We start from the raw sequence: 18,535 nt of genomic DNA, 5'->3' as shown, positions 1-18,535 counted from the left end.
TTAAGAGTATCGAAATAGGAGGAGCTTCGCGCGCAACCTATATGGCCGCGTGAGCACAGGGCTCCCGAGACCCTCGTAACCTCCCGCATATATCCTGCCGACTATCCTGACCTTTATATATGTCTTCGTGAAGACCAACCACTGGGGAGGCAAAAACTGTAACCAGAATCCAGATCGGACCCCGGGAACCAGAGTTGTGGCGATTGGAAGATTGCGGCCTGCGCCCCCGTGATGCCCGGCTGTGGAGTTGGCATGGTGCCCGAGATGTAATCGAACAACATCGGCCTGAGGTGGCGGAGACGGCTGGTCCGGTCCACTTTCACTTTTGGTTTTGCCTACTGGAGATACCCGATACTGGGAGTGCCTACCTCTCGCTGAAGGCAACTGTCTGGCTTGGCACTCGAGTGTGTTTATTTCAAGGATTGACCTGCCCTGGAGAGACGCTCGAGCCGTGTTCTCTGGCTGATTCTGAACTTCCGCTCGAGGGACCTTTGAGGCCTCCATCTTTCCACTCTGTCTGACTGTTCCAAGTTGACCGACGTCGATTGCTGCCGGACATAGCCTACCACTCAGCCTCTTAGTTTGCGCTTTATCTCCCCACCCCCCTTTGGGACCTTACCTACTATTTCCCACAATGGCGGGGAAACCGGAGGGGGACAAACAGAAGTCTAAGACCACTCGGCGGGGTGGTTATACCCAAACTAACATCATGGATCGCTATGCCCAGGCTAAGGTATCTCTCAGTGGACCGGGTAGGTCGCTGGAGGGAACGAGAGATCCACTGACTTCAGCAGCCGAGTCGACCCTGCAAGACGTCATGGCCTCCATCGATGGGATCAGATAGTCCCTCAGGAAACAAATGGAGACTCGCCCACAAAATCAACACGGTGGCGATTGATGTGAATCTGATCCGCACGGACCTAACGAAAACCAACGAAAAGGTTAAATCGTTGGACATTAAGACTTCCAGTCTGATGGACGATGTTGTTGAGATACAGATAAAGGTTCGCAATTTGAGGGCCTCCAATGACCTCTTTGTGCTTCGTCTGGAGGATTTTGAAGGAAGGGCTAGTCGGAACAATGTCCGTATCATCGGTGTTCCGGAGAAGGCAGAGGATCCGGCAGCTGATCTCTACGTGGAGAACCTCATTGTTGATTACCTTGCACCCAAGGGACTGAGTAATTTTTTCACTGTGGAACGGGCTCACAGGGTTCTGGGTGGTAAACCCAAGACGGGTGCCCCACCGCGGCCTATGATAGCACAGATTTTTTACTTCCGTGATAGAGACGCTATCCTGCAGGCCTCGTGGGCGGGCGGTCCCATAAAGTTTGAGAACTCTACCATCAGTTTTTATCCAGACTTTACCCAAGCTGTTCAGAAACAGAGACTTGGTTTTCTTGGGGTAAAAAAGAGACTCTGTGAGATGGGCCTCAAGTACGCCATGATTTTTCCGGCCAAGTTGCGAATTGAACATGCAGAGCGAACCTATTTTTTCGACAGACCGGAAGTGGTGGCTGACTGGCTGGATACTCTACCGACCCATCATCCACAGGACAGGCAAGACCGGTGGTGCGGAGGGCGGATCGATGGATCAGGAATAAGCGCTATCATTGTCTGGTTCCTGGGGTCTTTCGGGGGCTTTGAACTGTGGTGCACTAGTTATGCAGTATGATTCTGTGAGACATTTGGGGGGGGTGATTTTCCTGCTCTGCTTGACTTTCTGTAGCTTAGTTTAGATGTGGGGGCAACAGGCACACTGCAAGTTGGGGTGGGTTTCTAGTCTTATGCAGGGGTGCAGGGTGGGGGGCTTGTAATGGGATGTTGGAGGGGGGGGGGGGGGGATTTGTTGGTTTTCCAGTTTCTTTTTCCGCAAAGGCACAGTATTGCAAGACTTTCTGATTGAAGTGCTGGGTTATTCTCGGGTTCGGATCTTCTACCTCTTGTGGGATGGGGGTAGGGGGTTGAGGCTTATGAGCTGGAATGTGAATGGGTTGGGGGATAGGATAAAGTGTGGAGTAGTGCTGCAACTTTTAAAACGTTACTCCTGAGATGTGGTCCTACTTCAGGAGACTCACTTGATAGGAAATACATGCTATGCCATGAATAGGAAGGAGTATCATTTACCAAAGAAAGAACAGGCATTAATCAAGCACTCTCACAAGATATGTAATGATCCAAGTAATTATCACAAGTTTACAGAATACAGTTCATTGATAGGAAATGGACTTCCAAAGTACGGATCCAGAGCCAAGCGTTAGACTTCAAATCTTTATTTCATAAACATTAAAAATATTTCCAGCTTGTCCTGCCGACACGCGTTTCGTCTCTTTGGAGACTTTTTCAAGGCCAAGAAGACGGAAATAATGCACTGATATTGAACACCACAAATCTTGTTATCTAATGCAGATGAAGCCGAGTTCTAAGGTCACACCAGTAATATGAGTCCCAAAAAAGATATATCTTAGGGACACAATCCTTATAGTCAGGTTCACTGGTATATATTCATGAAGAGCATGGAGTGACATCCAGAGTAATAGTTCAGAGTAAAAGAAGATAGACTTAATCAATTACAAATCTTGCTTCGTGGAGGTAGAATCCACTTTTCTTAAATTTGAGTGATGACCATGATAAGTCACTCATTTGTCGCAGCGTCACCCTGACACCTCCACTGCTATCAGCTAACAAGGAAGGAGTATCATTTGGTTGCCCATGCAGGGTTCTCCTCAGGCTCCCGGGGGGTGGGTATCCTTATTAAGAACTCTCTCCCGTTGGAAGTTGATGCAACTGTCCTCGGTGATAGAGGGCGTTATGTTGTTCTTACTGGTCGATGGGAGGGCAGGACCCTTTCCCTGGTCTCCGTATATGTCCCTCCCGGCCTACAGTCAACTACCTTAGCGGACTTAGGACGGGTTATCCTTGCTCTCCCCGAGGGATCATTGCTACTGGGTGGTGATTTTAATGCTGTTGTATCTGGTATTTCTGATAGACACCCACCTAGGGACCTCAAGGTGGCGCAGAATTGGCTTCATGACTTCATTGATACTTTAGGCCTTGTAGATTGCTGGAGACTGTTGCACCCCTCTCAGTGGCAATACACATTCCATTCTGGTGCTCATGGTAGCCTCTCGAGGATCGATTTCATCTTGGTGCCTGCTGCACAGGCGCCTTTTGTCACTGAGGTTAAACATATGGCTCGGGAATATCTGATCATTCTCCTTTGTGGCTTCGGATTGAATTGTCTTTGGGGACCGAGGGGCGGGTGGCCCCGATCAACCCTTGGTATCTCCGCAACCCTAAAACTCGTCACGATTTGATAAAGTCACTCAATCAATATTTTTCAGAGAATGAGGGCTCTGTTTCATCCGCAGTGTCGCGTTGGGAGGCCTTTAAAACAGTTATCAGGGGCCAAGCCCTGTTTTTGATTGCGGGCGTTAAGAAACGGAGAGATGAGGCAGTAGTGAAGGTTGAGACTGAAATAGCAGACCTCGAGTTAGATCTGGAACAGGAGGTCACCCGCGCAAAGACGCATGTATTGCGATTAAAACTGTTGGAATACAGGGCGTTGGTCACGGATGCAGCTAAGGCCATGAGTCGAGAGCAACAGGGTCGTCTATATGATGTGGGAGATAAAGCAGGTAAATTCATAGCATGGTAGGACAAGAGGGACAGAGCTAGTCGTGTTGTGCTGGAGATTGAGACGGCGAGTGGTGTGCGGGTCGCGGACCCTGTGGAGATTGTTGAGTGCTTCGCTGATCATTTTCAGATGGTGTACTCCCCCGTGTCGGATGGACCGGAGGAGGACTCTCATTTGTTGCTGCGGGACATTGCTCTGCCAGGTTTTTCAGATGCAGATAGAGAACAAATGGATAGCGCAATAACTGCTGATGAGGTAGTCCTTGGGATCCGCTCCTTGCGGTCTGGTAAAGCCATGGGTCCTAACGGGCTGCCGATAGAGCTATACAAGTTGCGGCCCGAGGAGATAGCGCCCTATTTGAAAGATATGTTTTTAGAGTCTCGTGAACGTGGTTCTCTCCCCAGGGATCAGCGACTTGCGGCAATTGTTGTTATACATAAGGAGGTGAAACCGAGGGACAAGTGTGGGTCGTACCGACCTATATCTCTTTTGAACGCCGGGCCTAAGATTCTCGCAAAGGTACTGGCCAGTCGATTGATTACTGTTATTAGCGAACTGATCCATCCGGATTAATCCGGTTTTATTCCCCATCGTAACACTGCTCTGAATCTTAGGCGTCTGCACGGAGTTCTTGCGAGGGCTGCGACGCTAGGCGAGCCGGTCATTTTGGCGTCCTTGGATGCCACGATGGCCTTTGATACTATTGAATGGCCTTATCTGTGGGCTGTGTTAGCTAAATTTGGTTTTGGTCCCGGTTTTATTGGCTGGGTGCGACTTCTTTACGAAGACCCCCTTGCGCAAATTGTAGTGAACGGTCGAGTTTCGGTTCCGTTTGGTCTCGGGCGCGGTACTAGTCAGGGGTGTCCCCTGTCACCGCTCCTGTTCGCCCTGGCCCTCGAGCCCCTTGCAGCATGGATCCGCTGGGAGCCCTCGATGAGGGGTATTCGGTGGTCCTCTGAGTAGGAAGATCGCATCTCGCTCTACGCAGATGACATTTTCCTATATCTGACCTCGCCCAGGAAGTCGTTGATGGTTTTCTGCGATGTCCTGGCCTCCTTTGGTAGAAACTCGGGTTTAATTATCAATTGGGCAAAATCCTATTTGTACGTTCTTTCTGGTGACGTCCTCCTCCTTCCGCGTAACTGCCCCATACAGGTGACACAGACTGGATTTAAATATCTCGGTATCTGGGTTTCTATGGACCCTGTGGCTCGGTATGAGCGGAATCTCCTCCCACCTCTGACCAGATTGAGGCAGGACGTCGCGGGTTGGCGTAGACTTCCGCTCGCGCCGTTGGGACGCGCGGCCCTCTTTAAGAAGATGTCTCTGCCTAGTTTCCTTTATGTCCCCCAAAACACTCTTGATATAGTCCTCGCTAGTTATTTTCGTAAAGCTGAGGGTCTTCAGAGGAAACCGATATGGGACGGTAGACCTCGCATTGCGCTGGCCAAACTAATGCTCCCGTGGTACGACAGGGGTATTGCCCTCCCGGACATCAAGCGATATTACTGGGCGTCTCAGTTGGGGGCCATTAATCATGGTATGTATGGTCCAGAATTGAACCCAGCTTTCGCTATGGATAGATGGCTGCTGCCTGGGGGTAACTACTATAGAGCACTATACTCGAAATCAGTGGTCAAGTCAAGGTCAAGGGGCCTACTAAAACGGCAGTTCGTATATGGCAAGATGCAACTAATTCAATGGGATGGAAAGACCGCTTGGCTTTAGCGATCCCACTTTTCGACTCTGATAGATTTGGTAAACTGTGGAAGACAAAAGGGTTTGATAGGTGGGACCTTATTGGTATTAGCAAGGTGGGAGACCTCTGGGTTAAGGGACAAGTGAAATCATTTGATACTTTAAGGACGGAGTTTGAATTAGGGAACTCAGAGTATTTCCGCTATGTCTAAGTTTGCCATGCCTTGATGTCAGTCTTTTCGATGGGGGAGGCGCTCCCTGAGTCGTCCCCGCTTGAAGACAGATTGCTAGATGGTCACGTTCCAGACAGTACTATTTCCCTTGTCTATAAAAAGTTGATCAACGATAGGTCGGACCTCCGGTTGCCCTTGCGTGATCTCTGGGTCTGTGACGGCCTCGAATTGGATGACGAGGACTGGCAATCGACGATCTCCTCTCCCAAGGAGGTCGCGATTCCAGCGAGACTTCGGCTGGTTCAGCTTAAGATTCTTCACAGGGTGTACATCACGGGCCCCTGTCTGGTTCGGATGGGCTTTTCCGAGGAGGGTTTGTGTAAGCGGGGATTTGGACAGGTGGGGACATTTCTTCATATTATTTGGGAATGTCATAAAGTTGCGGCTTATTGAAACGGGGTGTATGATGTAATGGAAGAAGTTACGGGTATTGCTCTCTTACCGGAGGCCAGGCGCTGCTTGTTAAATGTCTGGGAGCCTACGGATTACATTGTAGCCCAGACCCAGTGGGCGACCCTGGGGGCCATGATTGCTAAGCGTGATATTGCACAATTGTGGGGTCCCAAAGGCCCCCTACAGTTGAAGTATGGAAGGAAAACATGGACTGGTGCATGTTCAGTGAAAAAACAGTGTATCTGGCCCAGGGCCGCCCCCGGAAATGGCATAGAGTATGGGGGCCATGGAACAGGTATCGTGGAGACATATGTACACCACCTGCAGTGGATAACATCGAAATCCCACTCTCCCCCTGACCCCGCATTAATGTTTGCTTATTGTCTGCTTACTGCTTCGCCCCTGTACTCCTCCCTTCCTTATAATGATTACTGATTATTTGATGTACTGTTTATCTGGCCTCATTTGAACAAAGCGCTCTGAATTTTGTTTTCATGCCTTGCTTGTTATACTTAATAAAAGTAAATATAAAAAAAAACATTTAAGAGTATCATATTTAAAGAATGCCAAGCCATACCCCGAAAAGGCTGTTCAAATGAAATTGATAATCAGTAAGAATAAGATCCTTTTAACAGAACACTCTGGTTAGGAATCAGCAAATCATTCTTCACTTGTGCTGGATGGAGAGAGTGTTAGTAGGAAGACAGTAGTATAAGGAGGGCCAACAACAAAGATTTGAAAAGAGCAGTTGATAGTATGTCCTTGGAAGATTGCTTCTGCAACCTAATCCGTACATTTGGGAGGAAGGAATATGCTACTTACCAGTATGCATCTGTTCTTGGCATGTAGGGCTGCTGACATTCATATCTGTGCATAGATCGCCGCCTAGTGTTGGGTCCGGCTGATTGCACATTGTTGTCCTGGAAGAGTCTTCGAAGTATCACTAGATAGGTGGCTCCTCCCCTGGACTACAGTGGGCACGGGCATCCTCTCCATCCTCAGATTGTTTTTCGCCATTGTGGCAGAGATGGAGTGTAATACAGTAAGTGATGACCATGTCTGAGAATGATTCTGAGTGCTACAGCTGCGACAGGCACCGTGGAGGAGGGCGGGCGATATGAATGTCAGCAGCCCTACATGCCAAGAACAGATGCATACTGGTAAGTAGCATATTCCGTTCGAGGCATGTGGGCTGCTGAATTCATATCTGTGCATAGAATAAATAGCAGTTACCTCCTTAGCGGTGGTTGCCCGTGCCAGCTGCAGCAGTCTGAAAAAGGTTTTTGAGAACAGCCTGTCCTACAGCATCTTGCTGTTTGGAGTGTACATCTACACAGTAGTGTTTGGTAAATGTATGTATGGTGGTCCATGTGGCTGCTCTACATATATCTTCTAGGGGAATGTTACCTAGCGTGTGGAATGCGCTCTTGGGGGAACTGTTAATGTGCGTTTAGCTTTTTGATAACAGATTTGCATGCACTTAACAATCCATCTGGCTATACCTGATTTAGAAATGGGGTTGCCTTTGTGTTGTGGAGAGAAGGCAACAAACAGTTGCTTAATCTTTCTAAAATCTTTTGTCTTGTCGATGTAATACAGGAGAGCTCTTTTAACATCTAGGGTGTGCAGTGCTCGCTCTGCCACAGAATCTGGATTGGGGAAGAAAACTGGAAGTTCAATGTTTTGATTAATGTGGAACTGCGACACCACCTTAGGCATGAATTTAGGGTTGGTACGTAGCACTACCCTATTAGCATGAATTTGTATGAAAGGCTCTTGAATAGTTAGGGCTTGAAGCTCACTAACTCTTTGTAGGGATGTGATGGCTACCAGAAAAGCCACTTTCCATGTGAGAAACTGTATTTCATAAGAGTGAAGGGGTTCAAAGGGTGGTGAGAACCACGTTTAGATTCCAGACAGGTGAAGGAGGGTGCCTGGGAGGGATCACTCTTTTGAGTCCTTCCAGAAAGGCTTTAATGGCAGGCACCCTGAAAAGGGAAAGATGCTGCCTGTTTTGAAGATACGCCGCAATGGCAGCCAGGTGTATCCTGATGGAACTATATGCCAGATTGCATCTGTAGAGATGCAACAAATAGCATATGATATTTTGCGTGGACGCATCCAAGGGATCAATGTCATTATTGGAACAGTAAATGACAAACCGTTTCCATTTGGCCGCATAACATGCCCTAGTTGTAGGTCGCCTTGCCTCCTTGATGATGTTCATACAGTCAGGGGGCAGGTTGAGGTAGCCAAACTCTATGACCTCAGGAGCCATATTGCAAGGCTCAACTGTGTGGATTTGGGTGCTGAATGTCTCCATGGCTCTGAGTGAGGAGACTGGGCGTGAGGCGCAGCCTTTCGTGGGGCACCACTGAAAGTTCTAGGAACGTGGTGTACCAGGCTTGCCATGCCCACGTTGGAGCAACCAGGATGAGCGTCATGGAGTGTTGTCGAAGTTTGCGTGCCACTAGTGGTATGAGTGGTGCTGGAGGAAAAGTGTACGCAAATCTGCCTGACCAGTTCATCCATATCGCATTGCCCTGAGACTGCGGGTGTGGGAACCTGGCAGCGAAGGTTTGGCATTTTGCGTTTTCCTATGTGGCGAATAGGTCGATCTCTGGATGACCCCACCGCTGGAAATAGGTTGGAGCACTGAGGGATGTATCTCCCACTCGTGCATCTGATGGCTGTGCCTGCTGAGCAGGTCCGCCATCTGGTTGTCCTTGCCTGGGAGATGTTCTGCCATGAGGAACATGTTTCTCTGAATGGCCCACTTCCACATGCTCTGGGCTAGATGAGACAATTGTGGAGTGTGTGCCTCCCTGCTTCTGGATGTAATACATGGCAGTCATGTTGTCCGTCCGGATCAGCACGACTTGGTTGCACAAGTGTAATTTGAACGCCTTCATTGCCATGAAGATCGCCATGAAGATCGCCATGAGCTCCAGCAGGTTGATGTGCATCTTTTGCTGCTGTGTCGTCCATAGTCCCTGCACTGTATAATGGAGGACATGCGCTCCCCAGCCCTGGAGAGACGCGTCTGTCGTCAGCACTACCTGTGGTACAGGCTCTTGGAACGGTCGTCCCCTGCAAAGGTTTTGTGTGTTCCACCAATGCAGAGAGTTGTAAGCACGACCGGTCACCAACACTAGGTCTTTTAGATGTCCATGAGCCTGGTACCACTGTTGCGCCAAGCACTCCTGGAGGGGACGCATGTGCAGCCTCGCGTGCGGGCCTGAAGGTGTGATTTTGGGTAATTTAGTGAAAATCCTAGACTGTGTAGGAGGCGAATTGTGCAGGACATGTGGCTTGCACATTGCTGGGCTGACTTTGCTTGAACAAGCCAGTCGTCCAGGTAAGGATAGACATGGATGTGTTGTCTCCGAAGGTGTGCAGCCACTGTCGCCAAGCGCTTGGTGAACACCCTGGGGGCTGTAGTGACCCCGAAAGGCAGGACCTTGAACTGGTAATGCTGGTTGTTGACTGTGAACCTGAGATACTTCCTGTGACCTGGGTGAATGGGAATGTGAAAATAGGCATCCTTCAGGTCTAGTGTTGCTAGGAAGCCCCCTTGCCTGAGCAACTGTAGAACTTGCTGTAAAGTTAACATATGGAATTGTTCTGACAGGATGTACTGGTTTAGGGTTTGAGGTCTAGAATGGGCCGCAGGGATCCGTCCTTTTTTGGGATTAAGAAGTACAGTGAGTACACTCCTGTACCTTGCTGTTCTAAAGGCACGAGTTCTATGGCTCCTTTTTGCAGCATGCTGAGTACTTCTTGCTGCAATAAGTGCATGTGCTCTGCGGACATAGGGCGGTGCCATGGGCGTATGTTGGGAGGAGTGGAGGTTAGTTCCAGAAAATAGCCATATTGGATAAGTTGTCTCACCCACCTGTCTGTGGTAATGCCTTCCCAGACTAGCAGGAACTGCTGGAGTCATTCCCCGACCGGTGTTATATGGTCGGGGGCAGTGCCAAGGCGTCACTGTTTATTGGTGGCGGAGGATCTGGCATTGTTATTTCCACGTCCTCTGCCTTTGGTGCTGTTCCCACGATATCCACCCCTGTTATTCTTGTTGTAGGTGGTTTGCGTGCTCCCCTTGTTGTACTGGGCTTGCTGTAATGCCTGACCTCTAGAAGCTCCCCTGTTACCGGAGCGACGAAAGGAACTGCCCCTGAACTGCTGTGACTGCAGAGCCCCCATGGATTTTGCTGTCTGTGTCTTTTTTAATTTTTAAAAAAGCTGTCTGTGTCTTTTTTAATTTTCTCAAGGGTAGTGTCTACATCAGGGCCAAAGAGAAAGTCAGAGTTAACTGGCTGATTTAGCAAAGTTGTTTGGATTTCTGGTTTGAAACCAGAGATGCGGAGCCAGGCATGACGTCTCAGCATTACGCTAGTGTTGATGGCTCTAGCTGCTGTGTCTGCTGCATCGAGTGCATTTGAAATCAACTTTCCTTCCTGTATCAGCATTTCTGCCCCCTCTTTGTAAGCATCAGGCAGGTGTTGCATCAGCTGTTCTAGCGTGTCGTAGTGAGCCCTATCATATCTGGCTAATAGGGCCTGTGTGTTTGAGATCCTCCAAATATTAGCCGCTTGAGCTGCCACCCGTTTACCAGAAGCCTCCAAGATTTTGGATTCTTTGTCCAGAGGAGGAGCATCACCACTTGTCTGAGAGTTTACTCTCTTGCGAGCATTAGCCACTACTAGGGAGTCCAATGGGAGTTGGCCCTTGATGTACATAGGGTCCACAGGCGCAGGCCTATACTTTCTTTCAATCCTTGGGTTTATAACCCTTGCCTTTGTGGGTTCCTTGAAAATGTCATTAGCATGTTTGAGGACACCCTTTAGCATAGGCAGTGTTTTTACTTATCTTTCTGAGGTGGAGAAAGTATCGAAGAGAAAGTCCTCCTCCACTGGCTCTGCGTGCATGTCAACATCATGGTTGAGGGCTGCTCTTTCAATTAAGGCATTAATAGCTGCTGTGTCTTCAGTAGGCGAGGTTTTGACACCCCAAAACAGTACGCCAGAAACCTTGGCATCATGATGGACGACGCACTGTCCATGAAAGACCACGTACGCATACTCTGGGGCAAAGGATTTGCAATTTTGAAACTCCTAGCTAAAATCTTCTCTTGGATCCCATTGGACTGTCGGCGTACAATTACCCAGGCCCTCCTGGTCAGCCGCTTGGACTATGGCAATGCTTTATTCGAAGGAATGAACGAGCAGCTGTTCTCCCGCTTACAGGTCCTTCAAAACCAGGCAGCCAAACTGGTATGCAACAAAGGCAAACGAGATTTGGCATCAGCATGCTTGAAAAAACTCCACTGGCTACCAATGCGTCAGCGAGCCACCTTCAAACTACTTTGTCACGCGCACAAAGCCCTCCACAAAACAGGCCCTACAATCCTGCAAGGAAAAATCGAATTTTATATTCTAACCAGGAACCTAAGATCCAACAACTCAGCCCTAGCAAAACCCAAGCGCATCTACAAAACGAGGACAGGTGGGCGAGCCTTCTCACACCTGGCGGCCAAACGATGGAACGAGTTACCTATGGATCTTAGACACACTACAAACCTCCTTCAATTCCGGCATAAACTCAAAACCCACCTTTTTCCAAAAAACGAACTCCCCTCGCATAATCTCAGTAGTCCCCTTTTTCTTTTAGCGCCGTGATATCCTATGGGATGAGTGTCGCGCTCTATAAATACCAGAAATAAAAAATATAAGACTGAGTGTCGGGCGTAGTGTGGGGATCATCAAGGTCAGCAGGGTCAGTCCATTGTTGAGTCTCCCCTTGATCAGCGTCAGCATTGTAAATGAATCCCATATGACTATAATCATCTCCCACTTCCTCGTCGCTGCGCGTGGGTTAATCGGTACCATGTTGTGTATAGGACTGAATATATTCAAAGAGAACAGGGGAGGTTGCAGAGTACTTTTTCTTTTTGAGGGGGATTTTATATGACTCCAAAGGATGTTCTGGTGCGATTTTCCTTTTGTGAATGGTGAGTTTGCTAGAATCCGAGTCGATGTAGAGCTTCGACTGATTGTCATACTAGGGTGCCTGGAGCATTACCTCCTCCGGAATGGACTGAGATTTAGGAGGTCCCGATACCTTTTTGGAGGGTTCGTCGCTCCTTTGTGGCTCGAGCGTTTTGGGTCGAGGGGTTGGGGGCAGTCCGTATTTAATTGGTGGCGGAAGCACCGGAGATGAACCGACCGCCTTAGGGAGTGATGTCGTCTTCGATCCGATTGGCTTCGATGTATCACCAGCATGCTTGCGGCCTTGCGTCGACTCGAGCTGATGGTGCACAGCAGATACGGTCTTGGTCTTCGACGCGACATGCTCCTTCGGGTCGGGTTTGGCTCAAGGGCCTTACTGAATAGCGTCTTTGAGGCTACAAGCGTCGGTTCAACAGTCTTTTTAGTCTGGAGACCTTTGGCAGTGTTGCCATGTTTGGACGTCGACGTCGAGGGCGTCAGACTGACGTGCTTGATCGTCGAGACTGGCTTCGGCGCCCCGCTCTTGGGGTCGGTGCCGCCTTGTGGCCCCGAAGGGTCGATGACGTTAGTAGACTTGACTGGAGCCGAGGAGCTCGAGGGCGTCGATCCGAGGACTCCCTTCACCAGTTTCGGTTTCGCTTTTGCCTCTATTGGTTTCGGTTTCGATTTCTGTGGATCGACCAATGGCTCCATAGACATATGCTTAGCCGGGCCTTGACGCGGGGCTATAGAATGTAACTTAGGATCTTGGCTAAGGCCTTCCGGCGATGCCTCGACCTGCGCCTTAGAGAGTACACTGTCAATATTAGGCCCCACAATTGTGGGTGGGCCTTGCTCATCGCTCGAGTCGTCATCGACGGCTCCGATGGCCTCTGCGTCGTCTCCTACCTCGACGACGTCTTCTACATGGACGTAGTCTTCATCGTCGTCCATACCGAAGGTAGAATCTCGCTCCGACTCGGGGTCCGACTGCTGGTCAGGAACCTCTTCATCGACGCCTTCATCGGCCTCGAAGATGTTCTCCGGGTCAGCCCTCGCTTTTTGCGCCGACTCTCGCGCGGCGCGTCGAACTAGAAGCGTCTTCTTCGACTAGAACTTTGAACAGGCCATACAGCTGGCCTCGTCGTGGTCCGGGGACAAACATTTATTGCACACTGGGTGCACATCAATGTGAGGGTACTTAGAGTTGCAAACGAGGCATCTCTTTAACGGGCTCCGTTCCATCGTCGTCGAAGTTGGGGCCTGGTGTCGAAAAGGCAAACGGGCTTCGATGTCCTGTTGAAAGAACAGGATGAATTATAGGCACCGAACGAGACCATACCGACGCCCCAAAGGCCTTTTGGCCTTGCGCAAAGAGTTTTATGTTGATTCCGAACTTGAGTCAAGAAAGTACATCCGAACCGAATGGCGGAAAAAAACAATCTGAGGATGGAGGGGATGCCCATGCGCACTGTAGGCCAGGGGAGGAGCCACCTATCTAGTTATTTTTCAAAGACTCTTCCAGGACAACAATGTGCAATCATCCGGACCCAACACTAGGCGGTGATCTATGCACAGATATGAATTCAGCAGCCCACATGCCTCGAACCTAAAGAAATCAATTACCACAGAATTAAGTGAGACTTGGTGCCCCTGATCTCCATTTCGTCCAGCACCATTTTAAAAGGTAAGTAAGAACAAACTTCTGTTATTAATTTTATTTGTTACATTTATTGGCTTTATGTCCAGTGTAACCTTGTTTTATGTAGCAAGGGCCTACCAAGTCGTCCATACCATTGCCAGATAAGCCAGTCAATACAAATCTTTTGAATTTGCCATGTGAGTATTTATTTAAACAAGCATGTTCCTGTTCTAGAATATATTGTTTGCTTCAGTTTGGTCAGTATGCTGCAGTGTTACCATTACTTCACACTTGTTTTTTTATTATTTTTGGAGACAAGTTATTCCACTGGAAAATCTTTTAGCTTCAATTGTTTTCTCCCTAGTTTTATTCAATATTGTATGTTTTCCTCTGTTTTGACTACTTGTAAAATTGTTTTTAAATGATTCATTGTAAATAACTAATATCCTGCCAAGTGTTTTGTATGTGAGAGAAATACATTATACATTGAACGTTTTACCCTCAGAAATCCCCAAATGAAGAAGTCAGCAGCTCAGCTGATGTAGTAAGCTCAAATAAAGGTGAAGCACTAGTCCTCCCTAGTGTTAAGTCAGAAATGGAACCAGATTCTACTTCTGACCCCTCACAGAAGGTTCAATCTTCCTCAGCGACGGATGACCAACCTGTCGATTTATCAACTAAAACAGAACACCCAACTCCTGATTCCACCAGTCAAGGTATCTGTTTTTGTTCTGTTTCTTGAAGTTGCAGCTGCATTTACATTATACCATTGCATTGTGAAACATGCCTATTTAATGATTTAAGTTTGAACTAATTATATGATAAAACACAACATTTGCATATATATGTTTACAAACTTATCTCTGTTTCTTTATTTTTATCAAAATTGCCAGAAAAATAGATGACATAGTGTTGTACTTTTACTCGAACCGGATGTAGATGCACACAGGAAAGCTACAAAGAGCTAAACTACTGAGCCTAGAGATTCCGACTACCTGTACAGAAAATAGGAGGAAAGAATAGAAGTAACAGTATTGTGAAAAGTGTGTATTGCTACCATATGGTAGTTTCTTGTTTCCCTAAATTGCACATCATTAGATGAAGCAAAGGGCAGGGTTTATATAAATATCTGTAATAAGTTACTAAAATAAATTTCAAGACGTTTTGTTTTAACCACAGATAATTCTTACACTCTAGCTTAATTCATAGAAATTACCCCTGGCTGTTTTGTTGGCCCTCCCTGCTAACAGAAACTGGAAAAAGTTGTTAATTGTGGTCAGTATGCTGCTACTCTGTTCACAGGATCAAGTTTGATAACTGTTGTTGAATCTTGATCAGTTGCGTGGTACAAGCTTTGTTAAAGAAATCCTTTGGAATTTTCGCTGACCCTCAGCATTGATGGAATCGAAAAAGATAGATTTGCCACGGTATCAATCTGGTTGGTGTTTAAACAGTTTTAACTATGCTGGCCATTTGGATGCCTCTCCATGATTGTTTTTAGATTAAGAATGGCCCTAACAGTTTTGATTTGAGAACATATTTATAGAATTTAATGCAACATTTGAGTTTTTCTTTACTACATGTAACATTAGTTTCTCATTTGTAGCAGCATTGTACAGTGACTGTTGTGATCCTAGTTTCAATATATGCCTTAAAAAAATTTCCTAGCCTCAAATATAGGGCAAGCACATATGATATTCTGTTAGATAGTTCTGCAACCTTTTCTAAACAGCAATTTTACGTGTGATCAATGAAAGTCTCCCCAAGCTGTTAACAGATTTCATCAATGCTAAACTATTTCTTTTAAATTGGTTTAATTGTTTTTCCTAACCCTAAGCTGGTAGCAAGCAAGCAGGTCAGGGCAGGCACACCACGTTAGGCGCAAACATCACATCAGTGGTACTGAATAATCACGGAGTCACTTCTCTTCCCAGTCAAGATTTTGAACTGGGTGGCAACCCCCAGGACAGTCTCCCTGTACCATACCATCCGAAGTTGGTGCTCCTCCACAGAGAGGCTTAGATTTAAGCGGCAAGTAAATACATATCGCTGCTAAGCTAGAGACGACATCTAATCAGATTGCAATAGTGACAACCCCGTGCCTGACCATGAGAGATTAACTCAATGCTCCTATAGGAAACCACTTAAATCCTTGTGGTTGACGTGTATCTCTTCAGTGTGTCTCCCATATGAAAATAGCCATGTAACCATCTTTAGTTCCAATGCTCTACTTCGCTTACTTTTGTACTCCCCTAATTCTTCACGGTTCTTTTTTCCCATACTTGAATACTAGTGACCGTCAAGGTACCTATTGCAAACATTTGTGTATCCTGAAGTACTTGTACAGTCTTGTAAAAGTAGTTTTGGCAGTGACTAGACCATCTATTTCACAGACAACTGATTGGAGGGTCCCATTCTGAAAGCATAGCAGTGATGGATTGTCCTCCATTCTTGTTAGGCGCCACCCATAGCTTGACCGTGAAAATTGCTTTCTTCTGTCCCTGCATTGCATTCTGGATTTATTGCCCTTTTTTTGTCAAATTGCAGTGTTTATTTTCTCACTTGGAAGATGACTAGCCTATTTGAGCTAGCTTCATTATCTCATTTCTTTCTTCTTGATCATCATTGAAAGACAGTTTATTATGATGGATCCGCTATAGTTATTGTCATAAGAGGCAAATAGTTTGACATTTTGATGTTTATACAAAAAAAGTATTAACTTGATCGAAACCCTCAAGAAGCAGGGAGCTTCAGTGAGTGTTTATGAAGGTAAAGACACCCCTATGATGGAGAACTATACTTAAAGGTAAGTAAGCTTTCCCTCTATATCCTGGATCTTTACTGATATTCTGGAACCCTGAATTGCACCTTGTGGCCCATGTAGTGAAGTATCCCTGCACCTTCCTCAAGCATCAAGATTACCTTGCCTGCCAGTGTCCTGCAACTGAAATAGCAGAGTTAGAGTGCGTCCTTAAAAGTTGCAGTGCATTTTTCTTTTTGTGTAGTCTTGATGCTATTTTGCCCAGTTTTTTTTTTAATTTTATCTTTTACAGCAAAGCACCAAAGTCTGATTCTGCTGATTGCATGAGGCACAGGCGTAAATAATCGCTATTCCTCTTGTAAAAGTGTTTTGGTATCCTGCTCATACATGGAGATATGTTCACTATACATGAATTTAGTGCTGATTCCTATATGTAGAACTACTATTGCAATTAAGTCACTTTTCCACCTTTTGCATCACTTGAAGCAACTGTTAGGAATTTTATCATAATCCCAACAGCTTGTGTCCAACAAATGGCAATGGGCAAAGCTAGAATGTTCAGCAGGATCAAGGAGTTTCCTTTGGAATATTGTAGAGTATAAAATGTATCATTAGCTGTGTGAAGCGAGTGGAGGGTGATGGTATGCACCAACTGAGAATGACTGAAAAGACCTAGTCGCTATGACCCCGAAATCAAAGTACTTGCTGTTCCGACAGTGGTACTGTTCAAGTTGGACCACAACAGTGCTGTTTACCTGGGGATCCCCAAGAGACATAACCATATATTAAAGGTTTATATACTCCAGAAACCCAGGACCTTTAGAGAAATACAGTAGATCACACCATTGGTTCCTTGTAGCTCAGCTGTTGGAATTTGTTAAGCTTTTTTTTTTTTTTTAATAAGGGATCCTAATATCGCTTGTGCAACCCTTTTGAAATCGAGGGAATAGAGTAACAGGATATATATTGAGGTGTAGAATATGGAACATCCACATGCTAGGTACTGATTGTTCTGGAGTTTTTATTCTGCTCTTATATTGCCATTAGGATTCTAGTATTTTTTTTTTGTGTTTTACCTTTTGTAAAGGTTGGCTTCATCCTTCATCCTACTACACTTGCATAATCCACTGCGGGGAACAGATAATCTCACTTCCAGTTTAATGATCACTGTTCAGGGACTGGAGTCGCATGTAAAGCTTAGTGCCTTAGTGAAACTGCTTCAGGATTAAGTGTTGACGTGGCTGTGCTCCAAGAACCCTCCCCCCCCCACCCCCCACCCCCCCCAACTGAAGGGAGATGGAGTCCTTTTGAAGTCTGTATTCTTTTCATTGCAGTATCTCTTCTGCTTCCAAACCACATCCGTTCCCCTGGGAAAAGAAATTACACTTTCTAGTTCAGTGTACAATAAAGCCACTCTTGAATAGGTTGCAAACTGATTCCCCCATGATACAAGATGGGATTTGCAGGGCCCATATGGAGTCTATTCTATTGAACTATACTACTGTCCTGTAGTCAACTGTCTCACCCCTATACAAAGTTTGACTCCATAGGCCTGAGAGGCTGAATCTGGTATTTTTTATTGGCCATAATGGGAGAGAGGTGGTCATTAAAACCTATAGGTTATTATATTAGAAAGACTGTGCATGGCTAGGTTCTACTACACACATTATAAGACTGTGCTATGGCACTCACTGATGACAAGTAATCAGTTGGACCAAAGTCAAAGATTTGGTTAAGAAAGCCAATTAAAGTAACATAGAAAAACATACTGAGATTTTTGAAATTTACCAGTTCCTTGAGGAATTTGAGGAGGGAATTTAGAAGCTGTCCTAGCCACACCAGCATCTAAATAGCTACTTCACTCCAAGCAAATGTATTATGAAAAGGAAGATACAGTAGAAAAGTACTGGTCTACCAAATCATGGCAAGGACAGGGCCATGCACATATCCAAAACATCTTCTAGAGACTTCAAGCTGCAGATTCCTTACCTTAGAATTATCCCATGCCATCTGACTGGATCTGGAAAATTTTCCTGACCTGTACCTCTGTGTGCCAGTAGGTGGAGTTGTTCGTCTCTGTGTGGCGTTGTTGGCGTTGTCCGCGCTGGAAGTGATGTGCACATTGCCTATGTAAGCGCCATCCCAGTACACTGACGTCAGTTGTTTTCTTTCCGTGCCAGTCA

The 18,535-nt window shown here is 46.6% G+C and overlaps 1 protein-coding gene across 2 annotated transcripts in view; it reads left to right on the top strand.

The window, feature by feature from the left end:
- The window catches only part of LOC147697215 (E3 SUMO-protein ligase RanBP2-like), an 852,038-nt gene that overhangs the window by 753,865 nt on the left and 79,638 nt on the right, over positions 1 to 18,535 (top strand). For both annotated transcript variants that reach the window (XM_086934289.1, XM_086934288.1), the window contains exon 24: positions 14,097 to 14,307. In XM_086934289.1, the coding sequence (XP_086790415.1) occupies positions 14,097 to 14,307 (211 nt within the window). The remainder of the gene's footprint in view (positions 1 to 14,096; positions 14,308 to 18,535) is intronic.

This window comes from Lissotriton vulgaris, chromosome 8 (genome assembly GCF_964263255.1).
Source record: "Lissotriton vulgaris chromosome 8, aLisVul1.2, whole genome shotgun sequence".
NCBI classification, from domain to species: domain Eukaryota; kingdom Metazoa; phylum Chordata; class Amphibia; order Caudata; family Salamandridae; genus Lissotriton; species Lissotriton vulgaris.
The sequence above is the reverse complement of the archived record's forward strand: the minus strand, read 5'-3'. Positions and strand labels throughout refer to the sequence as shown.